The sequence below is a fragment of the Coenobita brevimanus genome, chromosome 71 (genome assembly GCF_032717465.1).
Source record: "Coenobita brevimanus isolate Jiangsu-jjx chromosome 71, ASM3271746v2, whole genome shotgun sequence".
Lineage (NCBI taxonomy): Eukaryota > Metazoa > Arthropoda > Malacostraca > Decapoda > Coenobitidae > Coenobita > Coenobita brevimanus.
Window position 1 is genome coordinate 39,588,483 of NC_137024.1, and position 24,454 is coordinate 39,612,936.

At 40.1% G+C, this 24,454-nt stretch overlaps 1 protein-coding gene and 1 pseudogene across 2 annotated transcripts in view; one reads left to right on the forward strand and one right to left on the reverse strand.

The window, feature by feature from the left end:
* The window catches only part of Arpc5 (Actin-related protein 2/3 complex, subunit 5), a 50,866-nt gene extending 28,391 nt beyond the window's left edge, over nt 1-22,475 (reverse strand). The window contains exons 1-2 of one of the 2 annotated variants that reach the window (XM_080277916.1): nt 22,430-22,475; nt 7,523-7,673 (exon numbers count right to left, since the gene is read on the reverse strand). In XM_080277916.1, coding sequence (XP_080134042.1) covers nt 7,523-7,667 — 145 coding nt within the window. In that variant the 5' untranslated portion in view covers nt 7,668-7,673; nt 22,430-22,475. Of the gene's footprint in view, nt 1-7,522; nt 7,674-22,370 lie in introns of both variants that reach the window. The other variant, XM_080277917.1, reaches the window with a different exon arrangement.
* On the forward strand, nt 1,330-3,305 carry LOC145406587 (uncharacterized; annotated as a pseudogene).
* Nucleotides 22,476-24,454: the final 1,979 nt, after the last annotated feature.

Sequence of the window (24,454 nt, forward strand, 5' to 3'; positions counted from 1 at the left end):
TTGGGAGCAGGGCAGTGAAATGGCAGGGGACAGGGCGATGTGGAGGCGATTTGTTTGTGGCCACCCCGTACGGGATTGAGGCATCTGGCAATAGATAGATAGAAAGAACTGCAACAATACCACCAAAGAGGCATCAATGCTTCTGGTTCCTGAAATACCATACCATAAATTACATAACATTCCATTGAAAAAAAAATAAATAAAAAAAAAAAAGTGGAAGACATAGGAAGAAAATGCATTATGGTTAAAAAATACTCAGTTTACTCCTAGTCAGAAAAAAAAAATTTAGCTATAGCATTCATTATTTTTTACATTAAGAACACTGGCTACTAGGGGGGAAAAAAAAAATTACCTTATTCATTTTTTTATTTATTTATCTTTTTTTTACTATACTGTACAAGGCATCCTTTACCCCCTTCAATCGAATGATGTATTTTCTATTCTATTATTCCTATCTCCAGATGCTATTAGGTTGCAGTAATGATGTATAATTTACCTTAATTTGCCTTAACATGGGAGAAATAATAAAGCTCTGGTAAAACTCTGTCCAAAAGTGATGAACTGGCAGGAGAAATGAAAATTTCACATGCATCTACTATCCATTTCAGAGGCGGAGTTGCGCTGTTTTTCGCAAATATCTCCTAAGCGAATCGTTGGGTCAGTATGATATTTCAACACAGTACTTTTGACATCCGGGCCTAATTTATGACCCTTAAACCATACTGCTACATATGTTACATTAGGAGTTTACTGAAGGATATTAAGCCTAATCCAGTCATCAAATCTAAGGTGTTGTACAAAATCGGACGAGTGCGACTGTGTGGGGTAGCTCCTCCACTAACACCCTGAACAACCCTCTGACCATTCCTTCCCTACCCCCCAATATCGCGTTCACCCCCTCCCCGTTTCCCTCTTCACTCCCAGTCACACCATCCCTCTCCCATCTTTGCACTTCCGTTTTCTTTTTTCATTCTAATTGCATACATAATATTTGAATATGACAGTATGTATATACTTATCATACATTAGTAATATTATTTAACACAGTTACCTACTGTTGTGTGTGGCCATGAAAACCACAGTGGGTCAAACGACCATAAAATCATTGGCTAATTACGTTGTTATGGCCGTATCATTACCGATGTATCTACGGTTACCAAAAATATGAAGTCAGTTTTGTTTTTGGGAAACCAAATAAAATCGTTCATGGTTGCTTTATTTGTTCATCTTTTATTTTTAATAAGCAATTTATGCTTTCATTGAATATCCTCAGTCTCCCGTATCACTTCCCCCCTCTCTGAGGCACCCCCCCTTCCCCTTCCCGAGGTTATGACATCAGCAGGTACAGGGGATAGATCATTGACTGTCGAGGCACGCCCACTAACAACAGTATCTACAATGTCTTCCCGTTGCCCCCGTGGATGCAGGACAGCTTTTATCATTCGTCTTGCCACTTTGTTCAAGAGGGAAAGCACCCGTGGTCGAACTTACATATGTTTGAATAGGTGAGTACCTAGTTTTGTCCATGTTTATAGTATATGTGCTGTGATTCTTTGAATACGGCGGGCATAATAACCACCCACTTCACTTTATTTTGTTCGAGCATTTGCTAGAAATGGTATAAAAAGTAAAAATTACACCAAAAAAATTCAATCGGTACTGTTGCTATATAAGTGTATAATAATGTTGGCAGAATCACTGAAAAAAAATCATAATGATCTCATGGATAACAATTATACCAATAATCTTGGAGTCAATTATTTATAGGGGAGAACGAGGTCTCTGGCTGTGAAAGCAAAGTAAGATGCTGCTGGTTCATAAGACTCTGGGTAAAGATTGAGCCACAACACCCTTTTCCTTTGAGTCTTTTATGTCTATAATAACCTACCATATTTTGCATTATGCGAGTATTGATTTAATAGACTTTCCTGCGTAAGTGAACTTGCTATCTATATCAAATTTTTTTCTGTTTTATGTTATGTGTACACGTTTCTTAACATATATAACAGTAAGGCAGACTATATTATGTCGCAATGTCATATTATAGAAGAAATGCAAAATATAACAACACTGATCTTTATGCACACAGGCCTTACGAGCGAGTTGCGAACATCATGGGGACGAGTGTGTCAACAGTGAGGAGCATTGTCAGCAAAGCTGCCACATCCTCCCCTTCCACACCAGCACCACCGTCCACAACCTACACGGGATGCTTCGACAACTTTACTGTCGGTGCAATACGCCGCCACATCCACAGAAAGTTTTCAGAAAGACAACATTTCACACTCAGTGTCATATCAGCTGATCTGAAAACAGCTGGTATTATCCCCAAGGATACCTCTGAAACAACAGTTTGGCGGATCATGCACACCATGGGATTCCGATACAGAGTGTCACAACGCAAGATGTATGTGAGGAAGGAATCGCTGGAGGTGGTGTTTCGTCGGATAGCCGCTCTCCGGGCTCTACAACGCCACCGGAAGGAGGGAAGAACGGTGGTGTATGTGGATGAGACATGGTTTACCACCAGGATGGGCCACAGTAGGGAGTGGGTGGATACCACTCAGGCTCCCATCAGCACCACCTACAGTCGTCAGGTACCACCTGGTGAAGGGGAGCGATTTGTGGTGGTCGCAGCTGGCACGGACGAAGCTTTTGTTGACGGTTCCTACCTGTGCTACCCAGCCAAAAGTAACCAGGGTGACTATCATGGGGAAATGAACGGAGAGCTGTTCCAGTGATGGCTAACAACGCAGCTCCTTCCGTCACTGCCAAACCCATCGGTGCTTGTGCTGGATAATGCACCTTACCACAGTCAGCTAACAGAGGAGAGTCGATGCCCTACCACAGCCACCAGGAAGGCGGACCTCATCAGATGGCTGGAGCAGCACAAAATTTCCATCCCACCTGCTGCCACTCGCCCTGAGCTTCTGCTCCTTTGCCAGCAGAACCGCCCACAACTCCAGTATAAAATCGACAACACCATCCGTATGTGGGGCCATGAGGTCATACGGTTGCCACCTGGCCACCCAGAACTCAACGCCATCGAGCAAGTATGGGGCTGTATGAAGCGCCATGTGCGCTCCACACTACAACAGTTTACCCGGACGGACCTACAGGATAGATTGGAGGAAGCCAGGCATATGATACACAAGGACGTGTGGACGGGGGCTGTTCAGCACTCCCGCAAATTTGAAGAAGAATACTTGAAGATTGACAACATATACGAGGGAGTGGAACCCATTATTATCGACATCGCCAGTGATGATGAAGATGATGACGTCTTCTCTGAAAGTGATGTTTAATAAATTTTGTTATATTGTTTACATAGTTTTATTCCTACAATATGATATATTGCTCCAACTTAATAAATGTAATGGAATGTATGTAATAGTATTTACAATAAAATGACGATGTATGTATGTATATATTAATGAATATTACGCATCATATACAACAGAGCATTGGAGTTTATAATTTTGTAATAATATAAACAGAGACAGGTAAAACAATATATATCAACTGGACCATGTTCACATTTTAGGATGAATACACAGTAGTGTAATAATAGTAATAACTTCTCCGAGAAGGTTCAGGCAACAAGTGATACAATTTGTAGTTCGTGAATTTCAATGGTTGACCATAAACACTGCAAACATATAGGCATAGCTTCTATTACATGTACGTAATCATCCTGATGTACAGTATTTTCTACGCGAAATACGACTTGCATCCATTGCAAATAATCATATCAATACGTCTACAACTACATAACATTCTTACATTATAATACAGTAAGGTCCCGGGTTACGTCAGTATCGACTTACGTCAATTCAAGGTTACGACAGTCGGTCCGTGAGTGGAAATTTTAAAATATAAGAAAATAAAAAAAAAATACGTAAAGCGTGGGTTTTGAAGTGTTGCTATGTACCGCGGGATGTCTCTGGCGTTTTCCCGCCTCACGCTTGACTACCAACAATCGCTCTCAGTCTCACTGCTACCACCGCCTGATACAGTGATACAGTCATTTTCTTGTGTTTTTCGCCATCCTGATTCCAAGATGTCTAAGAGACAGCTTCCTGGTGACCATAACGACTCCAAGAAACGCAAGACCATCACATTACGTGAAAAAGTCGATATCATTAAGCGTAATGGGAAAGGAGAAAAGGCATCAGCAATCGGGCGTGCGCTTGGGATGAGCCGTACTACCGTAGCTACCATCCTCAAAGACAAGGAACGTATCTTGACTCACGTTAAAGGTGCAACTCCCATGCAATCAACTGCGATTACCAAGCAAAGATCGGGACTGTTGATTGAGATGGAACGGATGCTAATGCTGTAGATTGAGGACAATAATCAACGATGCATGCCTCTGAGTGAACAGTTAATCTGTGAAAAAGCACGCACACTCTACCAAGACCTTAAGAAAGAAAAAAGTGAGGAAAGTGAGACCAACGAGACATTTGTGGCATCAAAAGGTTGGTTTACTCGTTTCAGGGCTCGAGCAAACCTAACCAGCAAAAGAATTTTCGGAGAAGCAGCCAGTGCAGATGACGAAGCAGCAAAAACATTCGTTAAAGAGTTGGAGGTGTTGATTGAGAAGGAACGCTACATTCCAGAACTTATATTTAATGTTGATGAAACGGGACTAAACTGGAAACGAATGCCTAACAGAACCTATATTGCTAATGCCTAACAGAACCTATATTGCTAAAGAAGAAAAAACCATGCCAGGTCACAAAGCATCCAAAGAGCGCCTAACGCTACTTTTGGGGGGAAACTGTGCAGGCGATTTCAAGCTTAAACCGCTACTTGTGTACCACTCCGAAAATCCAAGAGCTCTTAAGGGGATCCTTAAAGCTAGCCTACCAGTTCATTGGAAAAGTAATTTAAAGGCTTGGGTGACTAGTGCAATTTTCATTGACTGGTTTTCAAAGTGTTTCGTGCCAGAGGTTGAACGGTATTGTGCTATGAAGAATCTGCCATTCAAAGCTCTTCTCATTATTGATAATGCTCCTGGTCATCCTTCGAGCCTGACAGAGTTGCACCCTAATGTAAAAGTTGTGTTTATGCCACCAAACACAACATCAATCCTACAACCCATGGACCAAGGTGTAATAAGAGCGTTCAAGGCTTACTACCTGAGAAAAACATTCAGACAGGCAATACGAGCAACAGAAAATGGTAAAGTAACACTCAAAGAATTCTGGAAAGATTTCAACATCTATAAGGCAGTTAAAAATATTGGAGAATGTTGGGCTGAAGTGACTGAGACAAATATGCACGGAGTGTGGAAAAAAGTGTGCCCTAACCTCGTAAATGACTTTAAAGGATTTGATGAAGACAGTATAAACGAAGTCAAGCGCAACTGTGTGAAAATTGGAAATGATTTAAATCTGGACATAGACGAGAGTGATGTACATGAACTTGTTGATTCACATGATCAAGAGCTGAGTAATGAAGACTTGCTATACCTAGGAAAACAAATGGAAAATTATGAAAAAAGTGATGAGGCAGAACCGCTAAGACAGTTTAAGATTAAGGAAATGGCAAATGCTTTCGACTTCCTAGAAAAAGCAATGGCTGCATTTGAAGATCAGGACCCAAATGCAGAGAGGTTTGCCAAAGTGTACAGGGGAGTTGAGGATGCAGTGTCCTGTTATCGTCAAATCTATGACAAAAAGAAATATGCCGCCAAGCAGTCTTCAATTCTCCAGTTTTTCAAGCGAACTGAACACCGAGCCACAACTTCACCACCAGTTGCTACCTCATCCTCATCATCAACCCCTGACTCCCTATCTTCAGCCCCTGACTCCCCTGCTTCAGCCCCGGACTCCCCTGCTTCAGCCCTGGACTCCCCTGCTCCGGTCCCTGACTCCCCTGATGCAGTGCCTTCCACATCGCAACCCCAGTAACGAGTCAAGTTGATGTCAGAAGGTATGTAGTGACACATAGTATGCATCTTTTATTACAGTACCATACAGTAATCGGTCATTTTATCACTGAAATAATTTTGCTGTCCGAGTGAGAAAAAAAAAAAGCCATCAAACTTGATGTTAGAAATGCTTACATTATCGTGCTGGTAATGATGTTATTTCATATTTTACGGCAGTAATTTACAGTAAACTTTATTGTATGATGAAGTATGAAAAGTGCTTGAATATAGGAATAAAATGTGTGTTGGCAGTGTGCACGTGTGTAAGGACGGGAGAGTGAGGGAGCGGCAGCCAGACTCAGTTGTGGGTGAGGCAGTGGTGGTGTAACTCTGCTGCCATGACGATGAGAAGTGCTGTTACCGCAGCGAGTGCGGTACTGTGACGAAGACTCTTAGCTAGTACAACTTATATTTTATTCAATAAATATCATCAGTTCAAAAGACTATGTTTCTTATACATACCTGTTATAAGATTATTACATGTATAGTATGCAATGTATGGTTGAAAAATCTGTAAGATGCATTGCGGTAAGTATAATCATACGACGTACTGTATAAAACTCGAGTTACGTTCAAAATCGGCTTACGTCATGTCTCAGGAACGGAACTCTGACGTAACCCGGGACCTTACTGTACAGTGCTGGGATAATGAGGGAGGGACACAAGAGTGATGAAGGAGGCGAGGAGCTCGGGAAGAATAGAAGGGATAACGAGGACGAGAAGGGGGAGAAGTAGGAGTAGTTAAGGAATAGTTTGGGAGGGTGTTGGGGGGGCAACACTTTCCTTCGAATGCGTCAACATGACTAGTTGACTTTCTGTTATTTTTCACGAGTAAACTCCTCACATAACATAAATAGCAATATGGTTTAAGGGTCATAAATTAGGCCCGGATGTCAAAAGTAGTGTGTTGAAATACCATACTGATCCAACGATTCGTTTAGGAGATATTTGCGACAAACAGCGCAACTCCGCCTCTGAAATGGATAGTAGGCCATCAGATGGACTTTGTAAGGCCTCTTTTTAAATTAATATATGTAAATAACTATACCAGTATACACTTTATTTAAGCAATCTTATTGTCAGAAACTGTTACTGCAACCCTTATAATAAAAATTTAAAATACACTGTTACTAATGAATGCACTCAGACAACCAATCAGCTGCCTGCTTTTAAAAGCTGAAGGCTCTTCTCTTCCCGGAAGGGATCAAATAGACTTTAGTTATATTCATTGTGCTGCTTATTTTTTTAAGTTGATAATATTATAATTTTTAGAGATACTGTAGTATGGGGTCACTGCCTTGTGAATCATTACATACTGTACCATTTAACTGTAAAACGCTTTCTATATGAGTACAGTAAAAAACTACAACATACAGCAGGACTTCTGGACCACCCTACATATCAATAACTGATCATGCAAAAATAATATCCAACCAATTAAGCAAAGTAATTTATCATGTGGTATTTCCTTTCTAAGAATACAGTGTTCATATACTGCATAAATGATGAATGTCCAGAGCGAAGTCCATTGTGACCTATAGTATGACCTCTTACTTCAAACAACGTGTTAAACACTGAACAACTGACCTGAGTTAATGTAGGATACAATAGTAGCTTCATCAACCCCAATGGGAGGACTTTGGGGATCTCCATCATCATCTTTGTAGTTGTCTTCATTGTACTGATCAACGTCAATATTACGAAACTCAGAGCTCAGGGTATTCTTTGCCATTGTGATCTGAAATTAAAATAAGAAAATGTATTACAAGCCCTCTAGAATATTTCAAAATTACAGTACATTGTAAAGTCACAAAACTGTAAAGCTGTCAATTATAATATAAAAAGCAGGTCACTGAATTACAGGATATCTGACCCACCACTGAAAGTAAAATATATATTTATGTATAATGGAAACTTTATCTCTGATACAGCTTAAGGACCTGCAAGTTACCTAGCTACTGCCTTACATTTTGATGCATCACCAGTTACCATGAACCAACTTACAGCTCCACTGCACTATTTCAACACGCTCATTTTTCACATCATTTCTTATCACAATGAATCTGGTTTCTCATAATGACATGGTAAAATTTTTGACCAAATATGGTTTTGATGCATATGAGACTGAAAGCTGAGGAAGGTGGATAAACAGGAGGAGGAGGATTCTGGGATAGCCTAGATCAGTTGCATACACATAAGGCTGTGAATGCCAACGCTATTAGAAAGCTGGAGAGAAGGAGTGTGCATGTGTAGCTTGACAGGTGCTGTGTGCACACCTCAACTCCTTCAGTCAGATGACACAGTGTATTTTCAGTTTTATTCCTCCTACTTCCATTTGACTTTAATCGGCTCAGGGAGAAAAATTAGGCTGTGAAGAGAATGACCACACAGCTAATGTGGTTTTGCTAAATTTAACAAAAATGTCTGCAGTTAGCATGAATATACTATAATACATCACTTGATTCAAGAGTTAAAGGATATGGCATGTAAAGGGCAGAGATCGGAAAAGCAATATTCAGTGTAATAGGGAAAAAATATGTAACCCTGTGGTACAGAGAGAAATTGAAGGCAGTCAGCAAGAAGAGGTAAAATGAGTTAAGTCCGTGATTTTACCCTGTTTGTAAGAGATAAGAAAAACTTCAATACATGACAGCTACTGGTATATTATACTTTTAACAGGGAGGAAAAACTGAATAAATAGTCAGCTACAGTGCAGCATTAAAGAGGGCATGCAATAATTGGTGTACACCTTACCTTTGAGCCAGTCTTAAAATGTAAATACTGTAGAGTAAAACCCAGTTAATTAAGACTAATTCTTCCACTGCCTCTGGTGTTACTGTACTGTAATGTGCAATGAACAACACAAAGTTTTAATTACTAATAACTTTACAAGAGATACATCACAATGTGCGGAGGGTTAGTGCCCCTCCCCAGAAAACAGCTAACTAAAAAGACGAACAAGAAACCTTGGACAAAGACTGACCAAAAATGACGACAAACGACCAGATAGAGGACATGGTACAGATCACGACGTGGAATGTAAGGGGTGTGAATGATGAGGTGAGAGAGAGAGAGAGAGAGAGATTGTCGAGATGCTTGAGGGTGCGAAAGTTGATGCATGTGAAGTAACTGCAACTAAATGGAGAGGAGAGAGTGTGAGAATGGGAGTATGGATGGGGTATATGTGCAGGAGTAGGTGAGAATGAGAGGGCAAAAGAAGGAGTGTATATTGTTGTGAGTAAAAGATGGAAGAACATAAGAGAGTATGGATCAGTTGGCTCGAGGATTGTACGGGTAAGATTGAAAGTTGGAATACAAATGTGGGCGATTGTGTGCGTGTATGCGCCAAAGCAAGATCGTGCAAGCAGAGTGAGAGAAGAGTTCTACAAATGTGGAAGTGTGCATGGAAAAGTTTGGAAGGAATGAGAGAGTGTTTTTGATTGGTGATATGAATGGTAAAGTAGGGAATGTGAAGGTGGATGGAACAGTTGGTGAGTGGGGTGTGCCTGCTGAGATGGATGAGAATGACAGTGCGTTAGTGGACATTTGTGCCGGGAGGGGGTTGGTGATAGCCAATACCCTCTTCAGGCACAAAATGATCCACAGGTATACATGGTGAATGATGAAAAGGGTGGGTGGTGAACTGAATGAAAGGAAGACAATGACTGATTAAGTGTGTGTGGATGAAAGGATGCGAAGATGTGTAATGGATGCAAGAGCTTATAGAGGCTGTGGGAATGGTCTTTCTGACCACCACTTGGTGGTGGTCAGAATCAAGACCCAAGTAAGATGGAGAAATAGAAGAAGGGTGGTCAGAATCAAGACCCAAGTAAGATGGAGAAACAGAAGTGAAGGACGGGAGGAAGGAGTAGTTGTAAGGAGAGTGGAAAGGTTACAAGAGGATGAGAAAAAGGCAGAATATAAGAAAGAAGTGGAGGAACGATTGGGTAAATATGTACTGGAGCAGATGGGGGACGTGGATGGTGTGTACAAGAAGAAATATGTGCAGCATGTGAGGTGGTGTGTGGGGTGAAGAGAAGACAGACGGGGGTGCAAGGAACAGCATGATGGAATGAAGAGGTGAGACAGGCTGTGGCACAAAAGAAGAAAGCATACCATGAATGGATGAGAAAGAGGGGAGTGGAAGAAGTTGAGAAGCGGAAGAGAGAGTTATATATACAAAGGAGGAGAGAAGTAAAAAGATTAGTAAGCGAGAGTAAGAAAAGAGTGGATGAGGAATTTGGGAGAAATCTGGGTGTAAAGTGGAGGGATTGTAAGAAAATGTTCTGGAAAGAGGTGAAAAGAGTAAGACTGGGTGACAGTGAAGTTAGCAGGGGAGTGAAAGATAAAAATGGTAGTTTACTAGTGGAGAAGGGAGAAAAAGTGAGCAGATGGAGAGAACACTTTAAGGAATTGTTGAACATAAACAATGGAAGTAATGCGAGTATAAGTGGCTGGGGAATGGCTGGGAGGAGGAGGAAGGTCAGAAGACAGGAAGAAATCAGTAGGATAGAAGTTGTGGAAGTAATGAAGAAAGTCAAATTGGGGAAAGCCCCAGGAATTGATGGAGTGTGTGGTGAAATGTTGAAACAAAGGGGAGAGATAGTAGTAGAATGGATGTGGAAGATGTGCAGATTGGCCTGGGAGGAAGGTAGAGTCCTGGAGGATTGGAAATCAGGTATAATTATTCCCTTGTACAAAGGAAAAGGGGAAAAACAAGTGTATGGTAATCATAGGGGCATTTGTCTTCCAGTTAAGCCTGTGCTGTTACTGGGAGCAGACTGAGTAGGTGTGCTGTTACAGTCTCTCTCTGTATCAGTTTGTCACTTGTCATGTTGTCATTATGAGCCCAAAACGTTACGTCTGGTGATGATGAGGACGACAGCAAGGAAAGTAACAAAATGAGGTAAACATAAGCTTTAACCTCTCTGTGGCCGCTGGCATCAAATGACATTTAACCCCTTAACCGCGGGGTTGTTGGGAGTGTGCCGTGCGTGTCCCGCAGGGCTATTCGTGCTCCGACTGACTTTTTAAAAATCTTTGCTAAAAATCAGTTTTTAGTCCTAGAATATTATAATCACAAAAGTACATGGCACATACCTTCAGCTTTCTCCTGGGATGTTTGTTGAGCCTTTGTCGTCTACTGTAGGACTTGTGGAGACTTCTCAAGTTGGGTAATGAAGTCTCCACTTTACACTTCCCGATACCACGTAATATGGTTACCACTGCCTGATATTATAACTACAAACACTATTCTATGAATTTCAAGTAGTTTGGAATCCATATTCCAAAATAAAAAACACTGTGAAAGCAATGTAAATTACGGGTGCATACGAGCTTTCCTCCCGTGCTCGTTCCCCGATGGTATTCTGAGGCTGAGCTGTCATTTATTATTTATAAACACACTCACACTTTATACTCCTAGTACTTTATTACACTTATTTATATATACAATATTTATCTATATGTTTCTTTCAGTACAGTACCTGTACGAGTAGTTTATTTTCACTCCAGCCATTCACTTTCTCATTCTGTAAACTAGCGTAGAAAGCGAAGCTGTCACTTTCACTTTCATTACTCCCAGTATTTATACACGCTAGAGCAAAGCTTTCACTTTCACGTTCATTACTCCTAGTATTTATACTTGTATTCTTATATTACAGTACTACTTATTTACATTTCTATTTACATTCTCTATTTTATTTACATTACTTACATTTCTATATTATTTACACTGTTATGCACTGTCACTTGCAGTAACTTATAAAACTACTTTCCACTTCAGTTATATTTACATTCATTGCTTTCACGTGCTGTTTACACAATATTTACATTTCCACTTGCACTATTTTAGAGTCAGCAGAAAGATCATAGTCACTGTCCATCATTATCATTGATAAATTAGCCAGTTCAAGTTCCACAGCAGAGTCACTTAGCCCTTTACCTCTTCCCACACGAGGTTTAGTAGGGGTAGAGGTCACAGGGCCCTTTCCATGGGGCTAAAAAGCAGCGAAGCTGGACAAGCGCAAATTCAATGTGGTTTCACCTTGAAAGACAACAGTAAACTGAATGCTGTGGCCTAGGGGCAGTGAAGGGTTGACAATGACAGTGTGGTGACAGCTGCTAATTTATACGCTATGAAATGATTGGCAGGAAATCTAGACAATACATAATAAATTAGGTTGTTCCAGGTGAATGTAAATATCACTTAGGCTTCTCTCTTCCTTTCTTATAGATATTTTTATTATGAGAACAGGTCATACAGCATATTTCAAGGGGAAATAAACGAGGAAAATTAGCGAACGAGTGCACGTGAGGTGTTGCCAGGTGATAATTAGCCCATTCCACATGTATGGCAGTATCAATTACCTTTTCTCTTTCTTTTATATATTATTTTGTATAAGAATAGCACATAGGGCACATTTCAATGGATAAAATGAGTGGAAAAATCCGTCCAGGATTTGTGTAGCGCAGCGCAGCTGGTCACGAGAGGAGAGGGTAATGGAGGGGAGGTAAGGAGGGAAGTCAAGAACAGGAGAAAAATGGCTAAATTGTCAACAGTGGATGGGAGTACAGATGACATTAGCAGAACTGAGTATAGCTGGACACTGGTAGTACTGATATATGATATAAGCCACCACTTGAAACCCCGGGCAAATTCAAAATAACACAGAATCACAAAAGTGACGTCCTGCGGTATAATCCCTTGCTACCGAGCGTCACGAAAATGACGCCCTGCGGTTAAGGGGTTAACCAATAAATGGCTGTAGGCGTTGTTTGAGCATGGCCTATAAAAAATGGCAAAAAATTTTGGGAAGTGAACAATCACTCTGAACATCTTCAGACTGACCTACACTACACTCCCATACACCACATTAAGCAGTTCAGAACCTGCTGCTGTGATGAGTGGATTTTCAATTTTCTCGCTCGTGGCCATGCCTAAACAAGCGCAGCTACACCCATTATCTCGACCCAGACAGAAAATATCATCTTTGTCCTCTCTTGCGAAACACACACAACCACCCTGTTTACAATTATGAATAAATACAGGCACAAACAAAAAATACACGACAATAAGAGAAAAACAAATTTTTTTCTTGGTATCTTTACCTATTTGCTCAGGTTTGCTGTACTGGTTTGGATCATTCAATGCAGTGCGACTTGTAGAAAACTGTGAAAACTTTCAGGAAGTGAACAAACATCTGGGACATGAGACTGACACTTCACGCTCTCACACCTCATTTGTCAGTTCACCACTTGCTGCCGTGATGAGTGGATGTAATATTTTTTTGCTTGTGGACATGCCTAAACACACATAGTTACACCCATTATCTCGACCCAGACAGAAAATATTATCTTTCTCCTCCCTGGCAAAACACACAACCACTCTGTTTATGATTATAAATAAACACAGATATTAAAAAGAAATATATATATATATATATATACTGTATATATATATAACAAAAGAAAAATTTATTTTTGTTTGGTATATTTACCTATTTGCTCAGGTTTGTTGTACTGTTTTGAATAATTTTACATATATTTTGCCTTTTACAAGCATAACAGGAAAGTTTCTGTGTTCACGTGATGCTATCGTGGGTGGAAAGAACTTCCTTCCCTTCCTGCTAATCAGCTCGTGCAACGTGCAAATGGCAGGTTGTCTTGCATTTCAACCCTAACTGTCCAGCCTGTACATTTACAGGATGACATTCATCTCATTTAGGTCTGAAAACAGACACTTTCACCTCCTTTTTCCAACAAACTCCACCATGCAGCCTACAAAAATAACTCGATACTAACGTAAATACAATAAACACCAAAAAATGCAAAACAAATTCATAATGTAATTTTTTACATTCAAACCTCGCATATGATGTACTGAAAAACTTCAAAATACACATATATAGTTATTTCACACCTTTTCAGCACCACTGACAATGCTTTTTGGTTATTAAAAAAAAAAAAAAAAAAAAAAGTGCGATGTTGCGTCACTGCAATACCTGTGTGTGACAAGTATCAGCTGCCTAAAATTACGCAACTTTCACATTCGATTGCACGCCACAGGATGGGTCTAGGAAGCTGAAATTTGCACTGCCAGGTGCACCGGAATTTCCTCTTCAATATGGCAAGGGAAAAATTCAATTTTCAAAATTTCAGAAAATGGCCCCAGGGTCAGCCAAGGGCGCACATAAAATTCCAATTCCACAGCCACGGAGGAGTTAAGCAGTAAAAGCACCTAACTAAATCAGTTCTTCTTCTTCCTGATAGTCTGTTATATTTTTCTTACTATATCTAGGGTGGTAAATAAATATTTCTTGTTAAATTTGTTTCCCCGTTGTTTTTAGCTGTTTTGCTGTGACAACTCATTTGATTTGTCAGCGTGATGGTGGAAGGAACTGTCCTAAGTGTTTAACTAGACCTACCCTAACCTAGCTTAACTGTACCTTATAAGTTAACCTAACCTAACCTAACCTAACCTACCTAACCTAACCTAGCTTAACTGTACCTGATAAGTTAAGTTAACCTAACCTACCCTAACCTAACCTAACCTCCAGTTGGGAAATAAGGAAATAAAATCCACCTTTAAGTACATTACGTTTCTTCCAATATACAGGAAACAAATAGTCATAGGCATGGCTTAAGGAACATGATGATAATAACAGGGATGTAACTTTTCAGAAAAGGTAATTTACCGCCCTGGAAATAGTCAGAAAACAGACTGGAGGAACATGAATTGAATTGGTAAGGTCTTTCTGCTGCTTAACCCCCACACACCGGGCAAAATTTAACTTCACTCACTATGGGGAGTTTCTCAGAAACCACTGAATATTGCCTGTTTTCAAACCATACTATCTAGGAAGGTACAGCACTTAAAGAAACGAATTAATGACCACTTGCGAACAAAAGTATCCCCAGGTTTGTAGGTCCTTGCGTTGTCGAGTAATGACATGAGGAAAAAAACTAATTTTCACCACAAGAGCAGGACATGTTCCTGTGTCTGCCCGCAGCACCGACTATGGCTTTGGTCTCAATGTGATGACTTACTCCACTACAAGATAAACTAGACACTGTTGCAGCCAAGGCATGCCTTATGGCATTATCACTGAGCCCTTTTCTAGTATCCTTGGAATGCAATTGGCTACAGGCAGCACGGAAGGAATCAGACAAAGAGGAACCTGAAGAAAGCGTTGTACACCTGGCAAAGGAAAGGGAACAGACTGACTCTTGCCTGTGTGTTATAAAGGGACTGGCATTGATTAAATCAAATTGATTTAATCATGTGATGAAATCACTATTTTTTTTTTTTTTTTTTTTTTTTTTTTTTTTTTTTTTAAATCTGAAAGTTAACAAAAATAAAATCTGAAGGTTTATAAAAGCTGTGTATAACTTTATGCTGGCATTCATTTATTCAGTTACTTAAGCATTAAGTTTGCAGATTATGGAGAATGGTGCCATTTATTGCTACACTGTATGACAGAAAAAATACTTTCACATTTGTGTAACTAAGTATTGAAATTATTTGTACATCTGAAATAATGAGCCATAAATCAAAAACCAAAGCCATAAGACTATACTCAGTTTTTTTTATCGAGCGAAGATGCACTTGACAGATTGGTGATGAATGGCTGAATGCAACATTACTTCATAATCTCTTTATTATTAATTGACAACATATATCTGATGGCGAAACTTGGGTTGGTAAATGTTATTCGGACATGTTGCATTAAGCCAATCGTCACCAACCTATCAAGTGCATCTTCGCCTCAATAAAAAAAACTGAGTATAGGTAGGCAATGCTTGGTCACTTAAAGCCACGTCATAATAATGTCAGCTTAAGATTTTTCTGTGTGGTACTATAATCAGCTTTGGAATATGCTGTCTTGATTATCACTGGCAACTCAGCCTTAACCAGTAGTGTAGAGGCAGGACTTTAACAGGTATGTATCTGGATTCTGGGCAGTGGCTTTCAGCCTGAACCATCAGTGGATAGACAGGACATGAAGTTAACAGTATTTAATATACTGCTTTTGAAATATTAGCTATATAATAAACAGAAAAATCAATAAAATCAAATAAATAAAAAAATAATTGGTTTTCTTATTCTGATTTTTTTTTTAATCAAAATATTCACCAAACCCACCTCCCTCCCTACCCTTTGGTGGCAAGATGAAATGGCTATCTATCTATCTATTGCCAGACGCCTCAATCCCGTTCCGGGGGCCACAAACAAATCGCCTCCACGTCGCCCTGTCCCCCGCCATTACATTGCCCCACTCCCAACTCACACCCCCCTCTCTCATATACGTCTCAACTCCATCCCTCCATCTCATCCTAGGCCTCCCCCTCCCTCTTCCCCCCTCCACCTCACTCACATACACTCTCTTCGTCAGTCTTTCACCCGCCATCCTCTCCACATGGCCAAACCACCTCAGTGTATTCCTCCTAACGCTTCCTATCACGTCCACATCCACACCACAACACTCCTTTATATCCTCATTTGTCAGCCTCTCTCTCCATGTGACTCCACAGGCTCCTCTTAAATAACTCATTTCCACTGCTCTCACTCTTGACTTGCGTCCTTCCAGCAACGTCCAAGCTTCACTTCCATACGTTAGAGTTGGTATCACAATACTGTCATGTAGTAACTTTTTCACTTCCATGCTCATTTCCCTGCTTCTTATCACTGCTTTCAAGGAACCAGCAACCTTTCTTCCCTGCTGTACCCTTTCAAGCACTTCACCCTCCAAACCTCCATCCTTACTCATCACACTACCCAAGTACTTAAACGTACTCACATTTTCCAATTTCTCACCATCCAACCTCGCTGTACATTCACTGACTTCACCTCTCTCAAAGACCATCACTTTACTCTTCCCTACATTCACCTTTAGATTCTGTTTCTTACACACTCTCCCAAACTCATCCACCAAGCCTTGCAGCTCTCCTTCGTCTTCACTCACTACCTTGTACATCTTTTATTACCCCATCCATGTACAGATTGTACAACCATGGAGACATGACACATCTCTGTTTCAACCCAACCTTCAACGAGAAAAATTCACTCAGTTCACTATCCACACGCACTGCAGCCTTAGCACCATCATACATACCCTTCACAGCATTCAACAACATCCCATCTACTCCATATATTCTTAATACTTTCCACAATCCTTGTCTATCCACCCTGTCATATGCTTTCTCCAAATCCATGAAAGCCGCATACAACTTCTTTCCCTTCTCTAGAAACTTTTTCACTAAAGATCTAAGAATGAATATCTGATCTACACAACCTCTTCCCTTCCTAAAGCCTCCCTGTTCTTCTCCAACTAATTCCTCTATTCTTTCTCTAACTCTCTCAATAAGTATCCTACCATACACTTTTCCTATTATACTAATAAGACAGATGCCCCTATGATTACCACAAACTTCTTTTTCCCCTTTTCCTTTGTACAAGGGAATAATTATACCTGACTTCCAATCCTCCGGGACTCTACCTTCCTCCCAGGCCAATCTGCACATTTTCCACATCCATTCTACTACTATCTCTCCTCCATACTTCAGGATTTCACCACACTCTCCATCAATTCCTGGGGCTTTCACCAATTTAACTTTCTTCATTGCATCCACAACTTCTATCCTACTGATTTCTTCCTGTCTTCTCACCTCTTTCCTTCTCCCTGCCATTCCCCAGCCACTTATACTCGCATTACTTCCATCCTCTATGTTCAACAATTCCTTAAAGTGTTCTCTCCATCTGCTCACTTTTTCTCCCTTCTCCACTAGTAATCTACCATTTTTATCTTTCACTCCCCTGCTAACTTCACTTCCACCCTGTCTTACTCTTTTCACCTCTTTCCAGAACATTTTCTTACAGTCCCTCCACTTTACACTCAAGTTCCTTCCAAAGTCCTCATCTGCTCTCTTCTTACTCTCTCTTACTAATCTTTTCACCTCTCTTTTTCTTTCTACATATAACTCTCTCTTCCGCCTCTCAACTTCTTCCACACCCCTATTTCTCATCCATTTATTGTATGCTTTCTTCTTTTGTGACACAGCCTGTCTCACCTCTTCATTCCACCATGCTGTTCCTTGCACACCCCTCCGTCTTCTCTTTATCCCACACACCACATCACATGCTGCATATATTTCTTCTGTAATTATCCTGCACACACCTTCCACGTCCCCCATCTGCACCAATTCATATTTACCCAATCATTCCTCCACTTCTCTCTTATACTCTACCTTTTTCTCAACCTCTTGTAACCTTTCCACTCTCCTTACAAATACTCCTTCCTCCCGTCCTTCACTTCTTCTATTTCTCCATCCTAATTGGACCTTGATTCTGGCCACCACCAAGTAGTGGTCAGAAAGTCCACTCTCCCAACCTCTATAAGCTCTTGCATCCATTACACATTTTCGCATCCTTTCATCCATGCACACTGATCAATCATTGCCTTCCTTTCATTCAGTTCACCACCCACCCTTCTCATCACTGGCAATGTATACCTGTGGATCATTTGTGCCTGAAGAGGGTATTGGCTATCACCAACCCCCTCCCAGCACAAATGTCCACTAATGCACTGCCATTCTCATCTATCTCAGCAGGCACACCCCACTCACCAACTATTCCATCCACCTTCACACTCCCTACTTTACCATTCATATCACCGATCAAAAACACTCTCTCATTCCTTCCAAACTTTTCCATGCACACTTCCACATTTGTCCAGAACTCTTCTCTCACTCTGCTTGCACGATCTTGTGTTGACGCATACACACACACAATCGCCCACATTTGTATTCCAACTTTCAATCTTACCCACACAATCCTTGACCCAACTGATCCATACTCTCTTATGCTCTTCTTCCATCTTTTACTCACAACTATACATACTCCTTCTTTTGCCCTCTCATTCTCACCTACTCCTGCACATATACCCCATCCATACGTCCATTCTCTCACCTCTTCATTTCGTTTCAGTTATTCCGCATATATCAACTTTCGCACTCTCAAGCACCTGGACAATCTCTCTCTCTTTCACCTCATCATTCGCTCCCCTTACATTGCACGTTCCGATTACCATGTCCTTTGTCCGGTCCTTGGTCGTCTTCTTTTGGTCAGTCCTTGTCCGAGGCTTATTGTTTGTCTTTTTAGTTAGTTGTTTTCCGGGGAGGGGCACTAACCCTCCGCCAATGAAATGGTAACTGATTCAAATGGTGGTGGGAAGACACTTGCGTGTATAGCTGCTACCTGGCAGCCCCATGGAAGCCAGACTGTGAAGTGTATAGACGTTACCTGGCAGATGGAGATTAAAGTAAATCATACATTTACTGAAAATGACTCTTGCTAACCTTAGGAAAGGGTTACTCATGATCAACAGTCTTGCTGACTTCTTCACTGACACAGATCCCTTCACAGAATAAGAAGTCACTGACACAGATCCCTTCACAGAATAGAGTCTAAAATTCAAGCATGGATTGTACATGTTATTGGCTCTATACATAAAGGTGCAGAAAGATCTCCAGAATAAAATGATCCAACCATCTATCCTGTGCTACTTCAAGCCATCATCCTAGACATTCTAACCGCAAGGCTAAAGTACAAAGGATTTGGTTTTGTGATAATTCTTGTGTATGGGGCTACAAGGGACATAGATATAAAAAAATAAAATCAGAAATGGAAAACATTCTTGAAAGTTTAAGTGAGAATGAAAACTGCATAGTGCTTGGGGACTTCAACGGACACTTGGCCTTCTTGGGACAGCAGAGTCTGGACAGAGAAGAACAGATGGTGCTAGACATAATGGACAAATTCAATCTCACCCTACTAAATGCTGACCCAAACTGTGCTGGAGAAACAACATGGGAAAGTAGAGGGCAAAAAAGTGCAATAGACTTCATATTAACCAACCAAGAAATGCACCAGAAATTCATATCTATGGAAATAGACGAACAAAAACAGCACTTTGATTTAACCGACCACAACCTACTCAGTGCAGAATTTCAAATAGCAAACACAAAAAGAAAAGACCTTAAGAAAAATCTAGAAATAATCAGGTACTATAGCACCAAGGATACGGATCTAAAAGTATTTAGTGAAAAAGTAAACCAATGGCTTGAAAATGAAAATATCACAAGAATAGAAGACTTTGAAAAAATAATGTATGAAGAAGCAGAGAAAACCCTAGCTAAAAGCCTCAGAAAAATAGACAGGAAAAGACATGATGCTCCATGGATGACCAAAAAAATACGAACAGGAGTTAGTGAAAGACGGAAATGGAACAGAAAAGCCAGAAACAAGCAAAACCCAAGTTTGAAAAAACACTACATAACGCAGTATGAAAAGGAAAAAGAACAGGTGAAAAAAATGGTGCACGAAGCAAAATCAGAGAATGAAAATCGAATACTAGACAACATCAAAAGAAAGATACAAAAAAATTGTGGAAACTTGGATAAATTCCGAAAGTATGGGAATCAAACTAAAGAAAGCACAATTATAATACCGGTATATGATGAAAATAAACAAAAGATAGAAAAGGAAGAACTAAAGAACAAGCTGTACAGTTTCTGGAAAACAATCTACAGTACCAGCATCATGAAAATTAGATGCATGAAGAATGGGATGAAGTAGAGGAAAGAACCTACAGAGACAGTTATCAAGAAAAATCCAACACAGAAGAGACAGCGACAGATGGAGGAAACACCATGATAATACCAAAAATATTATTAGAACATGCAGAGTACGCATACAAAATGATAGAAGTAAACACAGGTACGATGGAAATCTCAAATATCACTAAAGATGACATAAAAAAGCAAGTCGGAAAAATGAAAAATGAAAAAACACCAGGTCCAAATGGGTTAAAAATTGAATTATACAAAGAGGTGTTGAAAAACGAAAAAAACGTGGAGATACTCTCAGAATGCTATAATGATCAGATAAGAAACAATAATATACCTGATAGCTGGAAGACATCAAACACAAAATTAATACCAAAAACAAAACAACCACAAGTTAAGGACTTGGTAAATTATCATATGTCAGATACATTTTGAGTGACCAAAGCAATAAACTAGTAAAAGCAGTATTTTTGGACCTGTATGAAAACCAAAGCACAAGTTGGGCTAAATTAATAAAATACTATCTACACAAAGTAAATCTAAATTTGGAAGGACTTTCAAAAGAAAAGAAATTGAAATTAAAAGTGGACACCATTGACGCACAAATAAGGAAAGCAGAAATACTTGGCAAGACCACACTAGAATACTACAGGGAATGGAAGTACGAAATTACAGAAGAAGATACACTGTATGAAAATGGCTGGGACTCGGCAGTACTGTTCAGAGCACGAACAAACACACTAAAACTGGAGAAAAAACACAACAATGAAGAAACAGTATGTCCGATATGCCAATATGAAAATGAAACATTAGAACACTTTCTCCTAGACTGTGAAGGTTTAAGTGCAGTGAGGATCAAAAATAACTTATTGCAACAGCCCTTTCCAGAGAATAGAACAGATATAATAAAAACTCTACTTCTGTTTGGAAAAAATAAAGAAAAACAAGTGAAGGAAAACAGGAAGACAATATATGAACTGTGGAAACTAAGAGAAAAGAAAATAAGTGATCAGTGCATGGCTTAACAAAAAAGGACTGAAAAGGATAAGGAGCGGGCGCCGATACAAGGGCTATGCCCCATCTACTACTACTACTACTACTAGATAGACTATCTCGGAAACTAAACACCTCCGCCGGGTAAAACCTATATAGAAATTAGCTACACAACATGATCTACAATATAAAGTAAGTCCGATTCATTGCCGTTTTGTGGGTCCACTTGTGATACTTTTTATGCTAACCTAACCAATCTCATCCTAAACTAACCTATCCCTTCTATTCCGGTATTTTTCATGTTTAATGATGGACCATCTTCATTCTCAAAAATGCACTTCTGTAACTTATACCTTGTCAATTTTTTTTTTTTTTTTTTTTTTTTGAGGGGGGGAGCAGTCATCTCTCCCTGAAGATACCCATTTAACATCTCAGAAACTTAATTTCTAAAGAATGTTTAAAAAACAAAATCTGCTTATAATATGGATAGTTTAATGTATGCCTACTGGTTTTTACCCGCACGAGTTTGGTGTAAAAATTTACCAGTGCAACTCTGATTTAGCCCCAAAGCACCGACATTCTTCATCCTGACTAAAATTTATATCTAATACGGTGTGAGGTCGTCAATTTCTGCATTATCATGTGCTGTTCTCTACGCTTAGTGGTGAGCATTCTTGGAACTGTATTTACTTAACTGATGTCGATTAAGTCGGAAAACCATTTTAAAAATGAAAATTTGATATCAACGAATTTTCATTTCATTACGTGTATTCACACATGCTCAACCAACACTTAACTCAGTTATCCAAATACTTACACCTGGTTGCTAGAATGTCTATACAGAAATCAAAACTATGGATAAAATAGCCGTCGTACCCAGCTATGATGTGGGAGTGCTTCTCTGACAGATAAGCCGCCGCCTTGTTTCCCCTTTAGTTGCCAACGATAGATTTCTTTTCAGGTACATATATAAAGCATGATTAAGCCCATGTTCGGTAAATAATGTTAATAATTCAAATTACAGTTTTTGACAAATATTTTTCTTCATCATTTAGATCTATTTCATCATGTGATATCGTATTGAATAATGCTGAGATTAACATCTCTCTCTCTCTTATTATAGCCACCCACAGAAGGACACTTCATCCAAGGCATTTTCGTCGCAATTTTACCCTTGCAGGTTAAGTTAGGTTATCTTCAAGAGTGAAATAAAAATAATTTGCGACGAAAATGCCATAGAAGTGTCGCCTAAAATACCGAAAGAAAATAAAAAAAAACGGATAAAAATCAAGACCTACCACCTTCTTTTGTTGAATAAGCACTCTGTAATTACAAATCAAATCAGTCTCGTAATTCTGTAGTTGACTGCAGCCATCCACAGAATTACGAGATTTGATTTAAACTGAATTGAAATATTTATTGTTGTAAAAGGTACAGAGCTCACAAAAGATGGTGGTGGCTGGTGGGTCTTGCCACACAGTACATGCAGTTAGTGGTATGGCCCGGTCTTCACTATAGGTGGAGGAAATCTTCAAACGAACGACATTCATGGATGTGGCCGTACCGTTTTTTTTTTTTTTTTTTTTTTTTTTTTTGGGGGGGGAGCCACATGCCCATTAATAAACTGAAATATTTATTGTAAAAGATATACAGGGTACTTATTCAACAAAAGGTGGTAGGTCTTGATTTTTTTCGGTATTTTAGACAATGAGGGAAAAGTTTCTAGAGAAGGGAAAGAAGTTGTATGCAGCTTTCATGGATTTGGAGAAAGCATATGACAGGATGGATAAACAAGGATTGTGGAAAGTATTAAGAATATATGGAGTAGAAGGGAAGTCGTTGAATGCTGTGAAGAGTATGATGGTGCTAATGCTGCAGTGCATGTGGATGGTTAACCGAGTGAATTTTTCTCTTTGAAGGTTGGGTTGAAACAGGGATGTGTCATGTCTCCATGGTTGTTCAGTCTGTACATGGATGGGGTAATAAAAGAGGTACAAGGTAGGGTAGTGGATGTTGGAGTTGCCCTGGTGAGAGAGGGTAGTGTTTGGAAACTCCCTGTACTGTTGTTTGCAGATGATACTGTGTTGTTAAGTGAAGACGAAGGAGAGCTGCAAGGCTTGGTGGGTGAGTTTGGGAGAGTGTGTAAGATACGGAATCTAAAGGTGAATGTAGGGAAGAGCAAAGTGATGGTTTTTGAGAGAGGTGAAGTCAGTGAATGTACAGCGAAGTTGGATGGTGAGGAATTGGAAAATGTGAGTACGTTTAAGTACTTGCACATGGGTAGTGTGATGAGCAAGGATGGAGGTTTGGAGGGTGAAGTGCTTGAAAGGGTACAGGAGGAAAGAAAGGTCACTGGTTCCTTGAAAGCAGTGATAAGATGTAGGGAAGTGAGCAGGGATGTGAAAAAGTTACATGACAGTACTGTGATACCAACTCTAACGTATGGAAGTGAAGCTTGGACGTTGCTGGAAGGACACAAGTCAAGAGTGAGAGCAGTGGAAATGAGTTAAATATTTAAGAGGAGCCTGTGGAGTCACATGGGGAGAGAGGCTGACAAATGAGGATATAAAGGAGCGTTGTGGTGTGGATGTGGACGTGATAGGAAGCGTTAGGAGGAATACACTGAGGTGGTTTGGCCATGTGGAGAGAATGGAGGGTGAAAGACTGACGAAGAGAGTGTATGTGAGTGAGGTGGAGGGGGGAAGAGGGAGGGGGAGGCCAAGGATGAGATGATGGGATGAGGTGGAGAGGTATATGAGAGAGGGGGGTGTGAGTTGGAAGCGGGGCAGTGAAATAGCAGGGGACAGGGCGACGTGGAGGCGATTTGTTTGTGGCCACCCCGAACGGCATTGAGGCGTCTGGCAATAGATAGGTAGATAGAGGGACTTTCAGGTGTCGTCT